We start from the raw sequence: 21406 nt of genomic DNA on the forward strand, positions 1-21406 counted from the left end.
GTGGCCATGAATGCCCCTGCGTCAGTAGTTCTTTTGTTGTAAAGATTGTTTCCATCTTGAATTTTTTGTATTTAACTGTTCTGTTGAACATTGAACATTTTCAGGTTGAGGATCAGTCTGAATTTTCCTGACTGTTTCTTCCTTAGAAAGATGTGGGAGGTAAAATCCCCCCCTGCTTTCCCTTTGCGATAGGGAGGATATGACTCCTTGGTCCATTTCTTGGAGCAGATTTGTCATGGCAGCTGCCATGTTCACATTCTTCGGAAGCCGGGTTACTAAACATTTTTCCGGGGGGATATGATTGACTTCTATCGGATAACCTCTGGCGATTAGATCCAAGATGTATGCATTGTTTGATGTGACCTGCCACTGGGATAGGAAGCCCCCCCAGTCTCCCTCCTACCTGGCAAGGGGAGTCATTGCCCTTTTTCCTTAAGCTGCGAGGGATTAAACGGAAATCCCCCTTTTCACTTTGGTTTTCTGTATTGCCACGCCTCCTTTTGTTCTTGCTGGCTATCTTCTTTAGGTCCCATTTTCTTAAAAAGGACGAACCCCTTTCTTGTATTGCTGTTTTTTGGGGACCCGGAAAATTTTGCTTCCCGTCTGATGAACGTTCCAACACTGAATTCTAGATCTTCACCAAAGACTATATTTCCTTTGAATGGCAGAGAACATAACTTTGTCTAGGAAGAGGCATCCCCTGCCCAAGTTTTTAACCAAATAGCCCTCCTTGCTTGGTTGATCAGGGCAGTGCATCTAGCCAAAAACCTGATGGCTTCAGCCGAAGCGTCAGCAACATAAGCGAACAATTTGTTAAGTACCAGGAGGGAATCTAGAAGCTCTTTAGGAGTATCATTTTCTAGCAAAACTTTTAATTGCCTCAACCAAAGACCAAGGGTCCTGGCAACGCAGGTAGAAGTAATGGCCAGTTGGAAGTTTGCCACTCCTGCCACCCATGCCTTCCTTAGGTAGCCTTCTGCCTTCCTGTCCATGGCATCTTTAAGTTAGCTTGTGTCTTCAAATGACAAGTCTGAATGCTTTGCAAGCCTGGACAAAGCTGCATCCAGTCTTGGACACTTTTCCCATAAAGATGAGTCTTCCTCTTTAAAAGGGAAACCTTCTTTTGAGGCTTTCCATTCCTGCAAGATTGTGTCCTTCAATGCTGCATGTACAGGGAAGGATTGAGTCTCTTTTGTATGAAACCCCGCATAAAGTTGGTCAAGGATAGATCCTCTTCTCCTCTACCAGCTCTAATGTATCAGAAATTAATTTTAGGAGCTTCTCTGTCTCATCAGAAGTTAAAGGAATTTCTGAACTCTACTACCTCTCCGACTTGAGTTCCCCCTCCTCAGGGCTAGATTCCCCGCTGGATCCTTCTCCCATCTGCTCTAGCACCTCTGGATCCCCCTCGGCAGCCGCAGGGGTGGGAATGGGAGTTGCTGAGCTGGAAATGGAAGTACTAGGTATTGCAGTATCCAGGGGTCCTGAATCTTGAAGAGTTTCTAAAGGATTCAAATATTTTAACCATTTCAGTCTTCATGGTATCTAGAAACGTCCTGAACACAGAGCTACTTTCTTTCTTGGCTAAGGCATCTATGCATTCCTGGCATAAAGTTTTTTTCCATGAGGATGACAACTTCTGTTTAAAGGAAGCACATCTCTTTTTTTAGGGACCTTAGTGGGCCCTGTTTCATGCTTATCTTCGCAGCTCTTCCCCTGGGGAGGCACAAACGAAAAAAAAAAGGAGCGGATTCAGAAAGAAAAAAAAAAAAAAAAAAAAAAGAAGGAAAAAAGGACACCTGCGTCTGATTCCTTGACCTCTCCAAAAAACAAACTAACTAAAACACCCCACTCAGTGCTCCCTCCAACAAGCAGCAGGTAAGGATAAGATGCACATTCGTCACTTTCCTACCTTAGGGCTTGGATCCTCCTGCGTCCCCTAATCCTCTTCCTCTGCAGCAGCCACCTCCGTGATGCAAATGCAGGGAACTGGAGATCAGTGCAGGGTTCTTTAAATAGGCTGGTAACACCCAGCTTAGCCAGTGTCCTCCTCTGTGGATCCTGGCCTGGCATGTGTGGATTGGAATGCCTAGGCACTGTGCATTCCCCCTTCATCCTACTGGGACATCCTGGACTCCATTCCAGCTTCTGCCCCATCCAATACGGCCTGCCCCCCCCCCCAATCACTTCCACCAGAAGGTGACATTAGCACTCTGCCCCCAGCCTCCAAAAGCACCAGGAAGCCATGCCTGGCTTCACAGTAACACATGGGGGGGAAGCTACAGGTAAGTGCACTGCACTAAACCCACAGGGGAGAGGGTTAGCCTCCTACAATGGCTGGCCTAAGAACCTACCAAAAAAACACAGGGGAGAGAGGGTCCCCTAGCCTCCCCTGGGTGACACCCCCAGGGGAACCCAAGCTAATCCTTCCATCTACCCAGGAACACTGCTCCAGGGGAAACAGATAGTAGCCCAGGAGGCCTGACAGTTGATGAGAAAACAAATCCGTGATGCTGTCTGGCCGGAGGAAACACAATAACTGAGGGACCATGCATAGTGCCTGCCTTTTTATACTAATGTGGATTTGTGTTTCCTGTGCTAGGTGGGAGGAGCCACTCTCTCATAAGGCCGTCCTGGAAGATGACTTGGGAAACCTAGGATTTAGTACACTCTTGGCCTTTTGATAGATACTCTTATACCGGTCTTAATGTGGTCCTTATGTGCTGCATGCCATCTACAAATATTTGTAGGTTCCGTTTCGCCTTACTGGCAATGTTTGTACTTTAGATAAAAAAATTGAAAAAAAAAAAAAATATGATGTTAAAAAAATTATGCAGGGCCAGCTTGGACAAAGTGTCAGAAAACCTGGAATTCTCTTTTAAAGAGCTCTGCCAAAACACATGGCACAAGCCCTAAAAACAAAAAACAGTTTTATTACAACATCCTATGACCTTTTTAAAAATAAATTGGTTTTCAGGAACAGCAAAAGAAAAGCTATAAAAACCAAATAAATGTTTTTTTAAACACTGCTGTCAAGAAAACATTCAGAAATGTGTAAAATGCCCACCTCTGTATAATGTACCCCTTCTCTCAGACCCCGGGGATCCACACGGACGTTTATGTGTCTACACTGGTTCATCAGCTCCAGATGGCTAGGATACTGGATCCAGGTGGCATTTGATGTAAGAGCCAAGTGAAGTTGGAGGGAAATTCTCTCAGAATTTTCTGACAAAAAACAAAACATAATATATTATTGAGTCATTTCAGGGATATGTGATCATTTTACGAAGACAGAAGATTCAAGATTTGGCATTGACTGGCCTGTAAAATCCTTTTCTTGGATAACAGTACAGAACACAGGTTCCTTTAAAATTATGAAGCTGGGTATACAAGCTGCCACCTTTAGGTGGGGAAAAGATTGTTAGGAAAGACAACATAACCCCTATATACTCCAAGAAAAGGATTTTTACAGGTAAAAAGTGCCTTGAAAAAGTATTCATACCACTTGAACATATTCCACATTTTGTCATGTTATAACCAAAATCTTAAATGTATTTTAGTGGGATTTTATTTGACAGACCAACACAAAGTGGCACATAATTGTGAAGTGGAAAGAAAATGATAAAATGCTTTCCAAATTTTTTTTACAAATAAATATCTGAAAGGTGTGGCTGCATTTTTATTCAGTCCCCTCTACTCTAAAACCTCTAACTAAAATCTAGTGGAACCAATTGTCTTCAGAAGTCACCTAATTAGTAAATAGAATCCATCTGTGTATAATTTAATCTCAGTATAAATACAGCTGTTCTGTGAAGCCCTCAGAGGTTTGTTAGAGAACCGTAGTGAACAAACAGCATCATGAATGAAGGCCAAGGAACACACCAGACAGGTCAGGGATAAAGTTGTGGAGAAGTTTAAAGCAGGGTTAGGTTATAAAAAAAAAAAAAAAAAATATCCCAAGCTTTGGACATCTCATAGAGCATTGTTCAATCCATCATCTGAAAATGGAAAGAGTATCGCACAACTGCAAACCTACTAAAACACCGCCATCCACCAAAACTGACAGGCCGGGCAAGAAGAGCATTAAATCAGTGAAGCAGCCAAGAGGCCCATGGTAACTCTGGAGGAGCTGCAGAGATCCACAGCTAAGGTGGGAGAATCTGTCCACAGGATAACTATTAGTTGTGCACTCCACAAATCTGGCCTTTATGGAAGAGTGGCAAGAAGAAAGCCATTGTTGAAAGAAAGCCATAAGAAGTCCTGTTTCCAGTTTGCGAGACACGTGGAAGAAGGTGCCCTGGTCAGATGAGCCCAAAATTGAACTTTTTGGCCTAAAAGTAAAACGCTGTGTGTGGCAGAAAACTAACACTGCACATCACCCTGAACTCACCATCCCCCACCGTGAAAAATGGTGGTGGCACCATCATGTTGTGGGGATGCTTTTCTTCAGCAGAGACAGGGAAGCTGGCAGAGTTGATGGGAAAATGGATGGAGCCAAATACAGGGCAATCTTAGAAGAAAACCCGTTTGAGTCTGCAAAAGATTTGAGATTGAGGTGGAGGTTCACCTTCAAGCAGGACAATGACTCTAAACATACAACCAGAGCTACAATGGAATGTTTTAGATCAAAGCATATACATGTCTTAGAATGGCCTGATCAAAGTCCAGACCTAAATCCAACTAAGAATCTGTGGGAAGACATGAAAATTGCTGTTCACAAACACTCTTCATCCAATCGGACTGTGCTTGAGCTATTTTGCAAAGAATAGGCAAACATTTCACTTTCTGGATGTGCAAAGCTGGTAGAGACTTACCCAAAAAGACTTGCAGTTTTAAATACAGCGAAAGGTGGTTCTACAAAGTATTGAAAACTACATATTTTCCTTCCACTTCACAATTATGTGCCACTTTGCATTGGTCTATCACATACAATCCCTTTAAAATACATTTACGTTTTTGGTCGTAACATGACAAATTGTGGAAAATTTTGAATATTCTTTCAAGGTACTGTAAATAAAAAATCCTTTGTTAATCAAAAGGTACAGGACACAGGCTCTTCATTATGAATTATTACCCATAGGATGCCCTCAAGCAATAAAACTGAGCGGTGGACCCAAACCAAGGCAACCAGGTTCCTTACTCAAAGAGTGTTTCAAGCTCCTTACGACCAAAGCTGGCATCAGCAAGGGGGCTGTACATCCTGCTGTTTAAACTCTGGTCTTGCAAATCTGAGAAACAGATGCCTGTGCTAAAAAGCCCAAGGGTTACCAACTGAAAGAGCTTAGTGGGCCTCAACAGGGAAAGGAGAAGGATTCCTATACTTTAAAGGCAAAAATCTTAGTGATAAGATGCCTAATCCACCTAGAGATGGCGAAACGAGATGTAGGACACCCCTTGCGAAAGCCCGCAGGCAAGACACAGAGAATCCAACATTTGGATGGATGCAGTGACTGAGAGAAACCGCACTGCGCATAATAAATCTAATTAATGTAGAGATCTCTATTTGTGATGCTTTGGAGTAGGACATAGAGAAGGCAGGACATTATCCTAATTAAAGAACAATTCCAGGTATGGCTATATAATACAGGTACATTGGTCCACCTTGGACCAGGGTAACACTATAATATAACATACTTGGCTGATACCCCTGAAAGCTGGAAATCACTTTAGTAGACACTACTAATCCATTGATCTCCACTTGCTTAAAGGGTCCTGTGCTCAGCAGTTGGGCGGTGCCATTCAGAGAATGGTTTGCATTGAATGAATGCTAAGTGTTCTCTGATTGGATGCGGTGGGAGAAGCAGGGAGGTAGGAGAAGCAGGGAGAGAAGGAGAGGGAGGTCACACTGCTCCCCACCTTTTCCAATCAGACAGTACTTTGCATTTTCTGAATGAATGAATGAATGGAACCATTTAAGGTATGGTTCCCTGAGGCACTGGCACGGAGGTGCCAAATCTAGACGCTCCAGTCTTATGGCTACAGTGACGTCAATACAGCCAGGGGGAGAAAGGTATTATATGTGTGCAGGACCAAATAAAATCTCCAATCTTTAGGTATAATATGGAATCCTAAGCCAGAAACCTCTCAGAGAAAGGTCTTCTATCCCCTAAGGGAAATAGTGTCCTCCCTTTAAGGTGGCAGCATATAACCCATGGTCAAGAATTAAAGCAGCCTGCGAACTGTACGACTAAAGTAAAACTTGAAATATATACGCATTTTTACCACCACCCTTGTAGAGCATTACTGGAGCTTACCTGTATTTTCTGGGAACGTTGGCTCAATGCCTACACCATGGTCTGAGGGTGCAGCAACCTGAACTGGATCCCTGAGATAGATTCCACGACCATTTCCAACAGAAACTGTAAAACCTATTTTATTGATTAACGAGGTGTTCTGCATGAGGTAGTCATAGGCTTTGTCGACCTACAATTAAAAACGAAGAAAAAAAAGAGATCAATAAAAACAATGTAGAATTTTTTCATCAATTTAGACCAATAGGTTTTCTGCTACATATTTTTTGTAAAAAAAAAAAATCCCAATAAGCATACATTGACCGGTTTGCACAAAAGTTAGTTATCGCATCTACAAACTAGGAGAAAGATTTATTTAATTTTTATTTTCCTTTCTACTAGTAATGGCGGCGGTCAGCGATTTTTAGCGGGACTGACTGGCGGACAGATCGGACACTTAACTGACATTTTTGAGGGAACCAGTGACAATTCTACAGTAATCAGTGCTAAAAATATGCACTGTCACTGTACTAATGACACTGGCAGGGAAGGGGTTAACAACAGGGGCGATCAAAGGTTAAATGTGTGCCTAGGGGATGCTTTCTAACTGTGTGGGGAAGGGACTCACTGGATGAACACAGACTTGTGTTTCTAAATAGGAGGAACGCAGGATCCCTGTGTTCATCACTGACAGAACAGCAGTGTGCCGTGTTTAACACGGCAGACCGGCATTCTGTCTCCATGGGGAGCGATCGGGGGTGCCCAGGGGACTCCGATTGGCTCCCTCTGTGGACAATCGGTGCATTAGCTGTGTCAGGAAGCGAAGTACAGGTACGTAGTTCGCGGGACAAAGCCGACCTGTTGCAGTATCAATACGGTGGCTGGTCGGCAAGTAGTTAAAGCCAGTAACCGTATAGCAGTACGGTAAACCAGTCCTGGACAGAAGATCCAGGTGATCTGGAAAATCCCACAGAGTCTGCCAGAAGTCTGATCATGTCAGAGTACCACAACGGCTTCGACCAAACTGGAGCCACAAAGATCACTGGAATGCTCCCATCTCGACTCACCATTTTCCCTGAAGCAGGCACTGCTGGTTAATGCAGTCTTCCTGCCAGATGTACATGTCTAGGATGTAAACAGAGGACATGGCTGGATTGTGACATCCTGTTCAGGACAGGACCCGTTCTACCTCTTGTCATAGACAGACTTCTGGTTCCTCTTCGATAATTGGTGTTTACTATTGTCATGGGGTTTTCTGACTAAATCCTGATTGGATGACCCACCATATAGTAGGTCTTGTGTGGCTGGAACATACAAACTGGCCTAAGTTCCAGGCCTAAGTTCCAGGAGCATTGATTGGGGTACAAGATTCATTTGACGATCGATTCCCTTGCACAGACAGACAGGGTATCCAGGTCTTCTTCCAAGCCCAACAAACTGGCATCCTCCATGAAGATCTTCCAGGAAATTGGAAGGGATCACTTTCCCAACTCCAGCGCAAGATTCCTAAGCATCAAGGCCAAGATGACCTTTGGTGTCAAGTGGAAACATACTTTCGAAAGGTGTGGAAACTTAAATCAATATTGTTGGCAAGGATCTGTGCCAACCGCTCCCTTAACAGGAGAAAGTATTTTACACTGTGAATTTAAGACAGCAGTAGTCAACATGGGAGGTGGTAACCGCATTTTTTATACAAGAGACCATATTTGTGTTTCTAGACAAAAAATACCTGAATAATGCCATGCCCTTGGGCAAAAACTTCAATGTTTTCAGCTTTTAAAGCAGTATTCTCCAATGCTCTTCTTACTGAATGCACAGTGTAAGGAACATCATTTGCTTTAAGACCTGATAAAAAAAAGAAAAAAAAAAAAAAAAAAAAAAAAGAGTAAAAAAGTATGAACACACTATTATTTAACTATTTAACCACTTGAGCTTCGGAAGGTTTTACTCCCTTTATGACCAGACCATTTTTAGCTATATAGCACTGTGCACTTTAACTGGTAATTGCGCAATCATGCAACACTGTACCCAAAAAACATTTATAGCATTTTTTTTTCATAAAGAGAGCTCTCTTTTGGTGGTATTTGATCATCAACTTGTTTATTTTTTATTATATAAAATGAAAAAAAAAAAAAAAAAAAAAAAAAAAAAAAGAAAATCTATTTTTTTTACTTTCAGCTATAAAACATGTCCAAAAAAAAAAAAAAAAAAAAAAAAAAAAAAAAGTCAAAATTTCTTTATGAATGTAAGCACATGTATTCTGCTACATGTTTTTGATAAAAAAAATAAAACCCCAATAAGTGCATATTGATCGGTTTGCGTAAAATTTATAGATTCTCCAAGCTATGGTATACACATTTTTTTTTTTGCTTTACTAATGGTGGTCATCACTGACTAATAGTGGGACTGCGATGATGCGGTGGACAATCTTACGCTAACTTACACTGAGTGGGAACTGACATCAGCAGTGACACTAATACAGTGATCAGTCAGAATACTACACACTGTCACTGCACGAATGTCACTGGCTGGGAAGGGGTTAACATTTCGGGTAATCAAGGGGTTAAATATGCGCCTAAACACTGGTAATTTGTGTAATGTGTGCTGCTTTTTACTAAATATCTTTGTTTTTTATATATCCCTGCTTTGCGTGCGAGCGCCCTAAACTCAGAAACAGACCAGTATTCTGCTTTGCCTGTATGGGCCTGCTTGTCCACAGTACACTGCTGTAAGTGGTTAAATATTACACACAAACACTGAAGGTAAGAGCCCATTCACATTAGCGCGACTTCTCAGGCGACTTGTTATCCGGTCCATTGAGTAGTACAGGACCCGTTCTAATAGGAGCGACACAAGTCGCTCCGACTTAGAAAAAGGGTCCTGTATTACTTTGGGGGCGACCTCGGAGCGACTTGCCTAGACTTCCATTATGTGAAGTCTCTGCAAGTCACGCCGAAGTCGCGGTGCACATCGGTGCACGCGACTTCACAGGTCGCCCCCTGAAGTCGTGTCGCCTCAATGTGAATGGGCTCTAAAAGACAATATGTAAACAAGGGGCACAAGCGTTTCATAATATACATAGTGGACGCCTTAGATAGAGAAGCTTCTTCTATTAGAAGTGAGAAAATGATGCTAACCTGATAATACTAGTGCAATGCCTCCACAAGCATTCGGAGAAGACATGGATGTTCCATTCATTAGCTGAGTACCCCGCAATGTCCAGTTTGGCACGGATGCAATAGCTCCTCCTGGAGCACTAATACTGACTCCAAGAGCTCCATCAGTGCTGATAATATCAAAATAATACACAGAAATCTTATTTATTAAATCGGGAATGAATAGGACACAATTATTCTTGTACATGTATTAATCGTTGGAAAAACTACTAAAGTTTAGATTAAGAATTACAGATACAACCCCCCATGACAAAGGGAAACTAAGCCCATAGAAATCAGCCAGCATTCAGGCTGAGCATATGTCAGCTGTAACGAGACACCGAAGTTTCCCAGTAAAATGATCATACAAATTTCTTCAAATGCCACTTTCAATGTTCACTGAACACAGAAGCTAGGGTCCTTTATTATATGGACTCAATAACTGTCTTTGTTTAAAACGAAAGTAAACCCAAAACCTGTTTTATGCTATGTTTGGCATTGTGCCTCACTGTATACAGCTTTCTTAAGCAAATCAATTTATTGTGAATCTGTTACAAAAGGTTCTTTACCTGAAACTTCTGCCAGTAACAGCATGTTCTGTTACTGGATGTCCCTTCTAAATCATTGCCTCTCAATTAGTGGCAGTGATGGCAGCCTACCATGTGTGCACTTTCAGCCAACGGAAAGAGCTTAGAGTCAAACATGTAGGACTGTTTAGAAGAGTTGCCCAACTTTAAACTAAAACCACTTACTTTGCCATAGCTCAATCTTTGACCTCCTAAGACTAGTACAGATCTCAGATGAAAAAACATACCTAGGACCTCTTGAAGACCATGTGTACTGATTGGCAGGAAGTTTTTCACGGAGGGAATATTCTGCAACCATCATGTCTGGAGATACATAGGCACCCACACCTATAGGGAACAGGAGCACAATACTAACATTTTCCAGCCTTCTCTAATAGCTTCTGTCATCATCGCAATTATTACCAGAATCACCAAAGTAAAAAAGGTAAGAGACCCAATTCACCAATATTATCATTATTTTCATCCACGTCCTAATTTTATCTGAAAAGAGGTTGTTTGAGCAGCTCAATATTACTTTGTCATTTAACAAAAAAGGAGGATATATTTTTGATACAATTGCTGTACAAGTTGAACTCCACAAGAGAAAACCTTTGCAAGCAGCCATGTGAAACTAACACTAAGGCTCGGTTCACACTACGTCACTCCGACTTCGGGGGCGACCTATGAAGTCGCGTGCAGCGCGACTTCGGCCTGACTTACACGGACTTCACAAAATGAGTGTCTATGCAAGTCGCTCCGAGGTCGCCCCGAAATAGTACAGGACCCTTTTTCTAAGTCGGAGCGACTTGTGTCGCTCCTATTAGAATGTCTCCTGTAGCAGTCAATGGACCGCGACGGTACACGACTTGTCAGGCTGACCCAGTCGCCTGACAAGTCGTGCTAGTGTGAATGGAGACTAAATCTGAATATTTAACGTACCACATGTGTGAGTTCATTAGTATCTACAGTACTTACTATTGGAGTGCAATGTTAAATGAATGAGGGTTGCTGCAAAGCAACAGTATGAAGTCAGCCTAAAACAATTACGTGTCTGCCTCTCTATCCTGGTCTTTTGCAGGCATTTGCGTTTTTGTATTTTGGGCTAAAGTCTCAAACATTTTTAAAGGGGTGAGCAATGGGGGGGCCACAATTTAAAAAAGGCATTACCGTTTTCTGCAAAATTACCAACTTACCGATGACACTGGAGGTAGTTCCACCTGGACAGCCAACAGTGGAAAGACATGGACCATTATTTCCAGCACTTGACACATAAATGATGTTATGCTTCCACACCGCTTCATTTATTGCTTCACATATTCTTCTGCATAACGACAAATTAAGTGAGAGATGTGATTGTACATTCATAATAAGCAGCCTATTCAATAATCAAGACAGGACGGCATATTCAAATTAGCAAAGCAACTTTAGGTTGAAAGCCATCCTTTTAGGATGACTGAGTCCTCCTTGCTCCTCAGACAGCAGCTCAGCATCCAGAACTAACTCTGAATTGGCCAAAATGTGAGCTGTGGGTTGCTCCTGAAAGCACCCCCCAATTCGAACAAAAGTGGATTTAAAAAGTCGACTGAGCAGGTGGCAAATTAAACCAAACAATGACTGCACCCTATCAAATGCAATTAGTGTTCATCAGCTACACTATTTAGGGAATCATAGGAGCAGTGGCTGCTGAATACAATAAGAAATTGTTAAATCCTATCACTTAGTACCCAGTGTTAGTGGCCATCATCCCGGTAGATAGATACAAAAAGGGTACCCCCAATGGTTTGGGACTTTGTATGCCACTAAACACTGAAAAATTAGACGAAGGAGTATGTAAAATAAAATTTTATTACATAAAGAAAATCAACAATAACTACAACACATAATTATATATACCCAGCAGACAACTGGATATGCATAAGGTTAAAACTTGCATGCAAGGACAGACCAGTATCAGTACAGAAGACTCCTAGGCACTATTGGTGGAGAGAACCGGACAGGACCCTACACGTTTCGGGTATAAGAACCCTTCTTCAGGGTTCAACCAAAGTTCAATGAACTAACTGTACCAAAGGAAGTCCTCCTATAGGGGTAACTGGGCTGTCAATTAAAACAGTATTGACCGAAAAGAGAAGGTGGATCACTGTGGCGCCCACGGTCTTGCCATTTTGCCAGCCATCTTTCACACCATTCTCTTTCTCAGTGAAACATATTTAAGGGAGACCAGACACTTCTTTCGGTCAATACCGTTTTAATTGACAGCCCAGTTACCCCTATAGGAGGACTTCCTTTGGTACAACAGTTAGTGCATTGAACTTTGGTTGTACCCTGAAGAAGGGTTCTTATACCCGAAACGCGTAGGGTCCTGTCCGGTTCTCTCCACCAATAGTGCCTAGGAGTCTTCTGTACGGATACTGGTCTGTCCTTGCATGCAAGTTTTAACCTTATGCATATCCAGTTGTCTGCTGGGTATATATAAATATGTGTTGTAGTTATTGTTGATTTTCTTTACGTAATAAAATTGTATTTTATATACTTCGTCTAATTTTTCAGTGTTTAGTGGCATACAAAGTCCCAAACCATTGGAGGTACCCTTTTTGTAGCTGAATACAATAAAATGGCAGTGGAGATTCCTCCATCCACACCGTTAAGCATGGAAAAAATGATTCATTGAGCTGTGTGTCTCTGGTTTACCCTAGTATATAATTAACTGTCTTCTGAAAGGGCAGGAGTCATAACAAATCCTTCATTGTGGTCAGCCTTCATCACAGCCAATTCTGCTGCATGCATCGTTTTTATCCCTGATGCTTAGGCTTGACAGAAACATACCCAGAGTTCGGCCAGTGTGTTGCTTCACCATAACTGTAATTGACCAGGTCACATTTATATTTTATTGCTTCAATCATCTGTGAAACAAACAAAAAAAAGTGTCATAGCACAGAAGAGTACCAGCCACGCATTTAAACAAAGTAAAAAGACAACCCACAGAAATTTTTTTTACGCAGAAAGCCACCATCTAAGGCAACCTGGTCAATGAAGATAGACAGTGACAAAGGTCAGTTTGTAGTAACCCCCACAGGGAAAGCTTTATCACAAATCGCTTAAACTATACCACAAAACTAAATAATGAAAAACACACACACACACACACACACACACACACTTTGAATACAAAAAAGGGAAACAAAATGAAAGACAACTTTTAAAAAGTACTTGGATAATCTAGGGTTGGGAGAGAGGAATCCAACCAACGGAGATCTTGCATAGATTGGACAAAACTTGTCCAGTACCACATTCTATGCAGATAAAAAATACATTTTTTTTGTACAAAATATATTCATATATTTTAACATTTCTACAAATAGAATTTGATATTTTAATATATCCTTTTGGAGGTACTGTTAATGTCCTATTAGTTTTTCATGGTTAGGATGTGGTTTCCTTGTGGTAACTTTTAAGAAGTCCTGATACAGCTCTGCGATACTGAAAAAGTAGGGCAAACATAGCAGCCAGGAGATTGGGCAGGTTCAGTATACGTAATTGGGCAGGAATTGGGCCAATATTTACCCATCCTCAAGGCAAGTCGTTATCTGTCCCTCAAGAGCCTACAATCTAATGTGCCTTAATCACAAAGCAACATGCCAAAAGCCAGATGACCTACAGGTTTCTGGGTTTTGAGAAGAGACCCATGTTTTACAGGGTCTCTGTAAAACATGGGTCTCTTCTCTATTTTCTACTATTCACACTTAGTGTCCCTAGTAACAACTTAACCTGGGATCCCAGCATTGTATGGCAAGATTTACCACCATGCTGTCCTGAAGAAAAAAATACTACACCCTATGTAACTGAGCTGACATTGGTCAGTTACAGGATTGAGGCTGAGCAGCCATTATCCTAAAAATATACATAGAACAAACCGTTATTAGGATGGCCACACACAGACAGGTCAAGCTGCCTGATTCTTCCGATACTGCATTTTCTGTAGACCAATCGTGAGCATAACTCTCCTCCATGGAGTTAGCCAAGGTGGACAAGTAAAGAATGGTTGGCTGACTCTCAGAGCATACATAAAGATCTAATTATACCACGTTTGGTGGGCTGCATTTCTTAACCTGTTGCTACCCATGTAACACATATGTGTGATGACAAAGAGACCGTACATATGCATCCATGGAGCAGTTATCGAGCGGTCAAAGACAGCTCATGGTCTCTGGTAAAATGATCGAAAGCCAGTAAGATTGACTCCCCATCAGGTGACAACTTCTAATAGCCAATCACAGTAGTCATGATCTGGCAGACCTTTCTGCCCCCGGGGAGTAATAGCCCAGCTAAAGGGGTGCTGGAGCTGGACAGGAAGGGGTTAAGGCAAAATGTAATTAACCAAAATCCATTGTTGGGAATAGGTTGACAGGTTGCATTGGTGTGTGCTGGGAGAAAAGAAAACAAGTAGTATTTAAAGATACAGCACACAAGGTAAAGGAAATAAAAATACTTTGTTTCTCTCGCTAAACACAATAGAATGCACACCAACACAATGCAAAAAAATGTCTGTCAACATATGAAGAGTCTTACCCATACAAAAGTAGGCTACCTGCAGAGATGTTCTCAAAAGGATAAGTCCAACTTTGGTAACATTACATCCATTACACCCTCTCCCAGCTCCAGCACATCTCCTCTCGCTTCCAAGTCTCACAGGACGCACAGAGCAGTGTGAGCCATGGGAGCACGTGAGCGCAGGTACTCCCTTAGCATCCGGCTTGCTAGGGGGGGCACTCAGAGGAAGGAGCAGCATTGCTTCTGCTGCTGTCAGTCAGATCCTGTGAGGAAGAAGCAGGGGTTGGCCAAGCTGTGTTGTGGGTCTATGAAAACACACAACCTAGCTAGGGAGCATGCCCATATGTGTGTCCAAATAACACACAGCATTCTATAGGGGCACACATAGAAGAGGAGCAGCAGACAGTACTGACCTGGGACCACCAAAGAGGTGGTAAAGGCTCACTGTGCAATATTGTTGCACGTACCAGGTAAGTAGAACATCTTTTTTTATTTTAGGACAAAAAAAACTTTTAGTATCACTTTATGTGACAGTATAAAAGAAACTTTTTTGTTTTCTTCAAACAGATTTTATTTTAACAAAAATTGAAATATCGAACAGACTAGTTAATTTCCCAACTAAAAGTTAAAAACAGGACCACAATACATCACACTGTACCCCTGTAGTCATGCTGCAAAATAATTATGTAAAAAACATTACTGGTGTCCAGCTATGCATCTTCAATATCAAATGAGGATCCTGGAGCTCTGGTACTTGATGTCTCTAATGTCAAATCTGTCAGTTTGTTACATTTTAGTGCCAACAACAACTGTGCTCAGCATTTGATTTATTCTGCCTGAAGGGATGACTCTAGCGCTGAGCGCCTGCAAAGAGGATGAAGGTGGAGGATCTGCATGGGGAATCCTTGTCCCTCCACACACGTTAAGGTTTTTTTGTAATAGAGCTGCACCTGTCTCACCACAGACAAGTCAGGGTCCTTGAGATGAAAAATGCTGGTTTGAGAAGGTGAAGAAAGCATTTGGGCATGGAGATTTCCCCAACAAGCTGATATAGCTATTGCTTGTGGGGAGAGAGACACTTAAGGCTTATCCAAATCCAAAAACAAAAATGGAATATTTGATGTGGGGACTGCATTCGTTTTCCCATTTCATTTTTTTCTTTTCTTTATTTTTACTTGGTGTTCCAGTCAGTAACACATCTGTTTTAGGGTGGATCATCCATCTACAAAGAAATAGCTGAGATACTCTTGGATAGCAGCATTGTCTAGAAAGACTAGTGTTAGATGGACTTTACAAAAGTGACAATTAAAGCTGAACGCCAGACAACATTTTTTAAACATTTACAGAAACAGTTTTTTTCCCCCCTTTAGGGATAAAGATTTTATATAAATGAATAACAGTGGACCAATGTAAAAGTACCCCTGTCTGTGCTTAATGGTTTGTCTCAACCCTTGTCCTCTTTTGTTGGACAGCTTGGTGTGTAAAAAGAAATTGAAAATTGACAGACTTACTGGAAGGATCACCAGGTAAAGACTGTTACAAGGGAGAAGTCCGGGAAAAAAAGCAGCTTTGTTAATGTAACAGAAAACATTTAAGGAGGTAATTTTTGGTTTTGCTTTCAGTACAATAAAAAAGACCAAGGCTAAAGTTGGCACTGAGTAAAAATGCAGCTGTCATTGTGTATTGACAGCCAGCCTTTGCTTGAAACAGAGCAAATATTTGTCTCACATAGGATTTGCCTCAGTTTGTCTTTTGCAAAACCAAATGCCGATACAGTCACATTAGCTGCTACATTCTCACACAGTGCCAGCAGTACCCAACATTAGCCCAGGCATTTCAGCAAGACCTTACAGGAAAGGATCACACATCTGGAAAAGAAGATGGTATCGAATGGAAAAAAGCAATACATGAGTTGCAGCCTGCCATGCATACATGAGAGGGTTGGAATGTCATTTTTCTCTTACCCAGTAACCAAAGTTCACATTTACAACCACTGCACTAAGCAACACCAGCAAAGAAGCGTAGTTAATAAAAAAAAAAATAAAAATCCTGAGATTTAACAGTGCAAAAACCAGTGAAAATGGAGCTAGATGTCCTTGGCAGTTTTCCACACAGGACCCCAACCAGAAGTGTCCACATGTCGGCTTTGCCACAATTCACGCAAGGGGGACAAGTAGGAAAGCCAGGGCCAGAGAAGTCAGCAGGTAAAGCGCTTGTCCACACCACAGAACCTGCCAGAGGGTTTTGGCATAAGAAGGGGCTACCCAGCATGAACGCCGGCTGTCATGGGACGCAAGAGGCAGAAGAGGGCAAGGCATCAGGGGTGCAGCATCCTTAATGACGGGAGCTTGCTTAGTGGGGTGCAAGAGGCAGAAGATGGCAGGGCCAGGCATCAGGGGTGCAGCATCCCCAATGACAGGAGCTTGCCTAGTGGGAATGGGCATGAAGAAAATAGAACTTATTGTAGACTCCCAATACAAAGTAGTATGCCATACCGCTCTAATCAGTCCTGTGCCAGTCTCCATTGTGCTGAGCCTAGTATCACCAATCTTTATGGCTAGGACCTGGGCCCCTGGAGCTACACCATTTCTTTCAGGTTCATCAGGAAAGTAACCAGCAGCAATACTCGCCACATGTGTCCCATGAGCACCTGTAATATACACAAATATTACAATTATTAACATATATCTAGAAAGAATAAGACTCATCTGATCAAAAAGGATTCAGTGAAAGCACACCATTGAGCATACAATTGCTAAATATGCTACTATCATAATGGATCAATGTGCCAGTGTGAACTTGAACCTCAAAGTGTGAAGTGCATTTAACCACTTGCCGACCGCCGCCCAACTATATACGGCGGCGGTCAGCCTCTCCCAGGCTAGTGACGTACCGGTATGTCACTAGCTTGGGAGCCAATAGGGGGCGAGCGTGCGCCGCCGGAGGCGCGCTCCCGCCCCCGCTCGTTCCCTAAGCAGCCCGCGCGTGTGACCGGTGGACCCGATGTATATATTCATGTAATTTACTGGCAGTAGAACTCATGTACACAACATGGCTGAAAGCCTTTTCTGAACACTGGCAATTTTACAGCTTTTACATACCGCGTTTATGAGAGTTTAGCAGCGGTTATGAGCGTTTGAGGTTAGAAACATTATTTAAAGATAAACTCAGGAGACCCTCCCAAATGCCCACAATGCATGAAACACAAGTAAATTATTAACCATTTCAGGCATTGTGTGAGAGAAAAGAGCAGCAGCAAAGACAGCGGCTTGTTTTTACTATGGATCCCATCATGAGCATGTGTGAGGAAATGCTCCTGATGTTGCTGAAGCTCCGAGGACGTAGCAAATTGCTTGAAAGGACCAGAGTTTGTTGCTACTGGACTCAATCATTGATGCAGGGAACAGCATGTGGTAAAATTAGTGTTTTTTCAACATTTTTATATGTTAAAAAATTATCAGAAACGTTTTCGCCTTAAGAAAAAAAAAAAGCTTATAATAAAAACGCAAACGTGCATAAAATGCAGTTTACCACGGTTGCAAGCATTGAAATGCCAGTATACTACAGTCCTGAACACGATTTTTCTGCTTTAAAAAAAAAAATTTTTATAAAAATAATGCCTGTAACCTCAACTGCCTCTAAACTACTATAAACGACTCAGTGTACATGTACACGAAACAACAGAGGAGAGTTCAGGGGCTGCTGAAAACAACCCCCAACAGCTCCTAAACTTCAGCTTAGCAGCTGTAGTATTACAGGCAATGCTCCCTTTAAGATGCGCGCATGCGCGGACGCGCAGTCTAATTGACGGTCCCGCGCAAGCACAGTTTCAGACTGGGCAGCCGCAGACGTGACGGCCGGGGAGCAGAGCAGTGCGCCCCGAGCCCGCCCATTGTGTGACAATAGCGAATGAAAATTCGCTATTGTCACACGGAGCCTCCTCCTGGCCAATCAGGGAGCGGGTCCTCCCACTTCCTGATTGGCCGAAAGGCAAAACCCATGCCGAGGAGGAGGCGGGAGGACTGAGGACTCGAGGAGACGCGGGGAGTCGGGACTGAAGAGAAGCTGCCGTCAGGTAAGTGCACGGGTCTCGCGGGGGGAACGCTGGCATCTCTGCATTGATTGGGGGCAATGCTGTGGGCACTCTGCATTGATTGGGGGCAATGCTGTGGGCACTCTGCATTGATTGGGGGCAATGCAATTAAAATTCAGACCTTACCTCCACTTGTTACAATAGACAGCAAATTCCCTTCATCATAAATGTTTACTGAGTAATTCAGCATTTCTGATGTACCAAACGATGCATATTCTTGTATTTCTCTGTAACTTCCTAATACAGTGCAAGCTTCAAGATCACCACATTCACTTGTGTCCATGCAGGCACTAGAAGAAAACACATAGATTCAGCAATTCGTATCCTTGAAAAAGAGTATTATAGGATGTTAAACAAAAAATGAGCAATTAATCCTATAGTTGGAGGACAAGCAAATTGACTTTTTTTATATCGAATGTGCATCGTATAATTTGCCACATATATAAAACCCATTTACTATCCAGGATTGATTTTGCATTGCTAAGCTGAAGTCACATTTGCCGACATCTGCATTTTCCCTTCCAAGCTACAGTAACCTTCAACATATTTACAATTCTCATCCATGACCATTTCTTGTTTTTAAACAGAGAACTGATTTTTCAATGATCCACTGGAGGACTTACCGCCATGTTTCCCCATCATGCCACACCAAACAGTCATACACTGGACCCGGATCACTATACTTCTTTTCAAATGAATTCAGCAGTTCTACTTGATTTTGAACATCTTCTTTGATCAGTTTTCCCATCTATAGAAAAAAAAAAAAAAAAAAGATTAAAAAAAAAAAAAAAAGGCAGAAAAATAGAGCTAGGTACCTAGTAACTTTTCCTAAGAAGTCTTCTAGGGCAGCATCTGAGATAGGTCCACCTGAGACCGGAAACAAACACAATAATCCACCATTATAAAAATTTCAGCCATACCTTCTGCCTTAGTATAAGCAGGAATCCTCAGTAGCTAATAAATCCACAAAACCATTTTTCTTATTGTTGTTTAGGGCGGGAACGAGTGCTGCCCTGGAAGACTTTAGAAAAGGTTACCAGGTACCCAACTCTGTTTTCTCTAATCGTCTTCCAGGGCAGCATCTGCGAGGATGTGCCAACGATAGTACTAGGGATAAAGTCTGGAGCAACTTGCGACCAACCCTCTGGTCCTGACTGGACAGATGGTCAATGCGGTAATGCCTTTCAAAGGCCTTGAAGCTCGACCATGTCGCTGCCCTGCAGGTCAGCTCCGGCTCTTTCAGCGGTTGAGGATGCCCCAGCCCTGGTTGAGTGGGCCTTGACTCCGCTCGGAGGGCAAGGTTTAGAGCCTGGTAGGCTGTCTGAACAACAAGTTTTTTCCCTCTGGGTATCGTACTTTGAGGCCGGCTCCCATTGTTGACTTGTGCATGGAGAATGAATAGTGTGGTTGTTTTTCGCCAACCTTTAAATGCTCTCAAGGTACGTTATCAGGATCTTCCTTACATCCAGCTTGTTGCAAGTGACTTTTTTCTCCGCTATCCATTGAGTATGGAAGGGAGGAAATAACCACCTTCTGAGTTCTGTGAAAAGTCAAAATAACTTTTAGTAGGGAGGCTGGGTCCAGAGCGAGGATAACTGCCAGAATTAAAAACAGCGTGGTTCTATCATGGATAGAGCTTGTCTTTCGCTGTCTCTTCTTGCTGACACGAGTGTCACCAAGAGAACTGTTTTTAGTGTAAGGTACTTCTCCGAAGATTCCTCTAATGGTTCGAAGGGTGCAGAGAGGAATCCTTTCAGTACCGTGGAGAGGTCCCTTGTCTGAGTTCTGCTGATCTTTATGGGTCTGGCTTTTTTCAAAGAGAGAAGGTATCTTAATGAGCATTTCTTCTGCTAGCCTTAACGGCCAGGTGGGAAGATAGGGCTGCCATTTGAACCTTTAAACGTGTTGTGGGCAAGGAGACTGTGAAAATAACAAACAGGTGTAGCTCCTAGTGGATCCGGAGGAGACACAATCAAAACTGAGGCAGAAGGTATGGCTGAAGTTTTTATAATAGTGGACTGGTGTGTTTCCTGTTTCAAGTGGGAGGAGCCCATCTCAGATGCTGCCCTGGAAGACAATTAGAGAAATATTCACAGTTCTAAAAACAGGAGTGTGTACTATAAACCAGTTATGTAATTAAAGAAGAATTGAAGTGCGTGGGGGCATGGCTTGGCAGCGGATGTAGCTGGATGAGCAGTCTGCCTTCTCTGCCAAGGCACTGGTCTTATCCTGTTGGCACCTTTCCTGTACTCAGATCTCGGGCACACTACATTTTGCAGGGTTCCTCACAATGGGGGCTAGTCTCTGGTATTGCTTTAATTCCTCAGAAATGTCTTAACAGAGCAAAGACACCAGATCTGCAGCAGATCCAGTACTCCAAGATGGTGGGCTTCCACCCCAGCCAGCAAAAAGAAGGAAGCTGCCCATAAATTCTTTGCTAAAACACCAGCTAACACAACCAGCAGTAGAACAGAGGAGCCAAATCTGGGAGATCTGGATAGTGAAGATACCATGCTCAAGGGAAGAGGAAGCAAGTGGCTTTTCAGAATAGGGAAAGGGTCAGGATACATGCTTAGAACACTGACATGGTGCCCACTGCACAGCAGGACAGAACTGCTCCTAAACAAACACTACGTGCGATTCTCACGGTGGTAACGTCATGTAAATCTGCCATTACGGATCTGACTAATAAGACTCTAAAAGAGGTCCTGTTGGATGAAATGGACTAGGGTGGAGATATAGTGACGTCATGCAGCTGGATGCTGTGCTGTGGCTTTTTATGCAAGTGTTTTTCTTCTGACTTTATGTAAT

General features: G+C 42.6%; 1 protein-coding gene across 3 annotated transcripts in view; it reads right to left on the minus strand.

Moving 5' to 3' along the window:
• The window catches only part of TPP2 (tripeptidyl peptidase 2), a 117566-nt gene that overhangs the window by 73664 nt on the left and 22496 nt on the right, over nucleotides 1-21406 (minus strand). For all 3 annotated transcript variants that reach the window (XM_082244505.1, XM_082244504.1, XM_082244506.1), the window contains exons 5-14: nucleotides 19219-19343; nucleotides 18722-18885; nucleotides 16998-17152; nucleotides 12778-12854; nucleotides 11145-11272; nucleotides 10200-10299; nucleotides 9368-9516; nucleotides 7960-8075; nucleotides 6255-6423; nucleotides 3068-3225 (exon numbers count right to left, since the gene is read on the minus strand). In XM_082244505.1, the coding sequence (XP_082100631.1) occupies nucleotides 3068-3225; nucleotides 6255-6423; nucleotides 7960-8075; nucleotides 9368-9516; nucleotides 10200-10299; nucleotides 11145-11272; nucleotides 12778-12854; nucleotides 16998-17152; nucleotides 18722-18885; nucleotides 19219-19343 (1341 nt within the window). The remainder of the gene's footprint in view (nucleotides 1-3067; nucleotides 3226-6254; nucleotides 6424-7959; nucleotides 8076-9367; nucleotides 9517-10199; nucleotides 10300-11144; nucleotides 11273-12777; nucleotides 12855-16997; nucleotides 17153-18721; nucleotides 18886-19218; nucleotides 19344-21406) is intronic.

The sequence above is a fragment of the Pelophylax lessonae genome (assembly GCF_965119305.1).
Source record: "Pelophylax lessonae genome assembly, chromosome: 2".
Taxonomy (NCBI): Eukaryota; Metazoa; Chordata; class Amphibia; order Anura; family Ranidae; genus Pelophylax; species Pelophylax lessonae.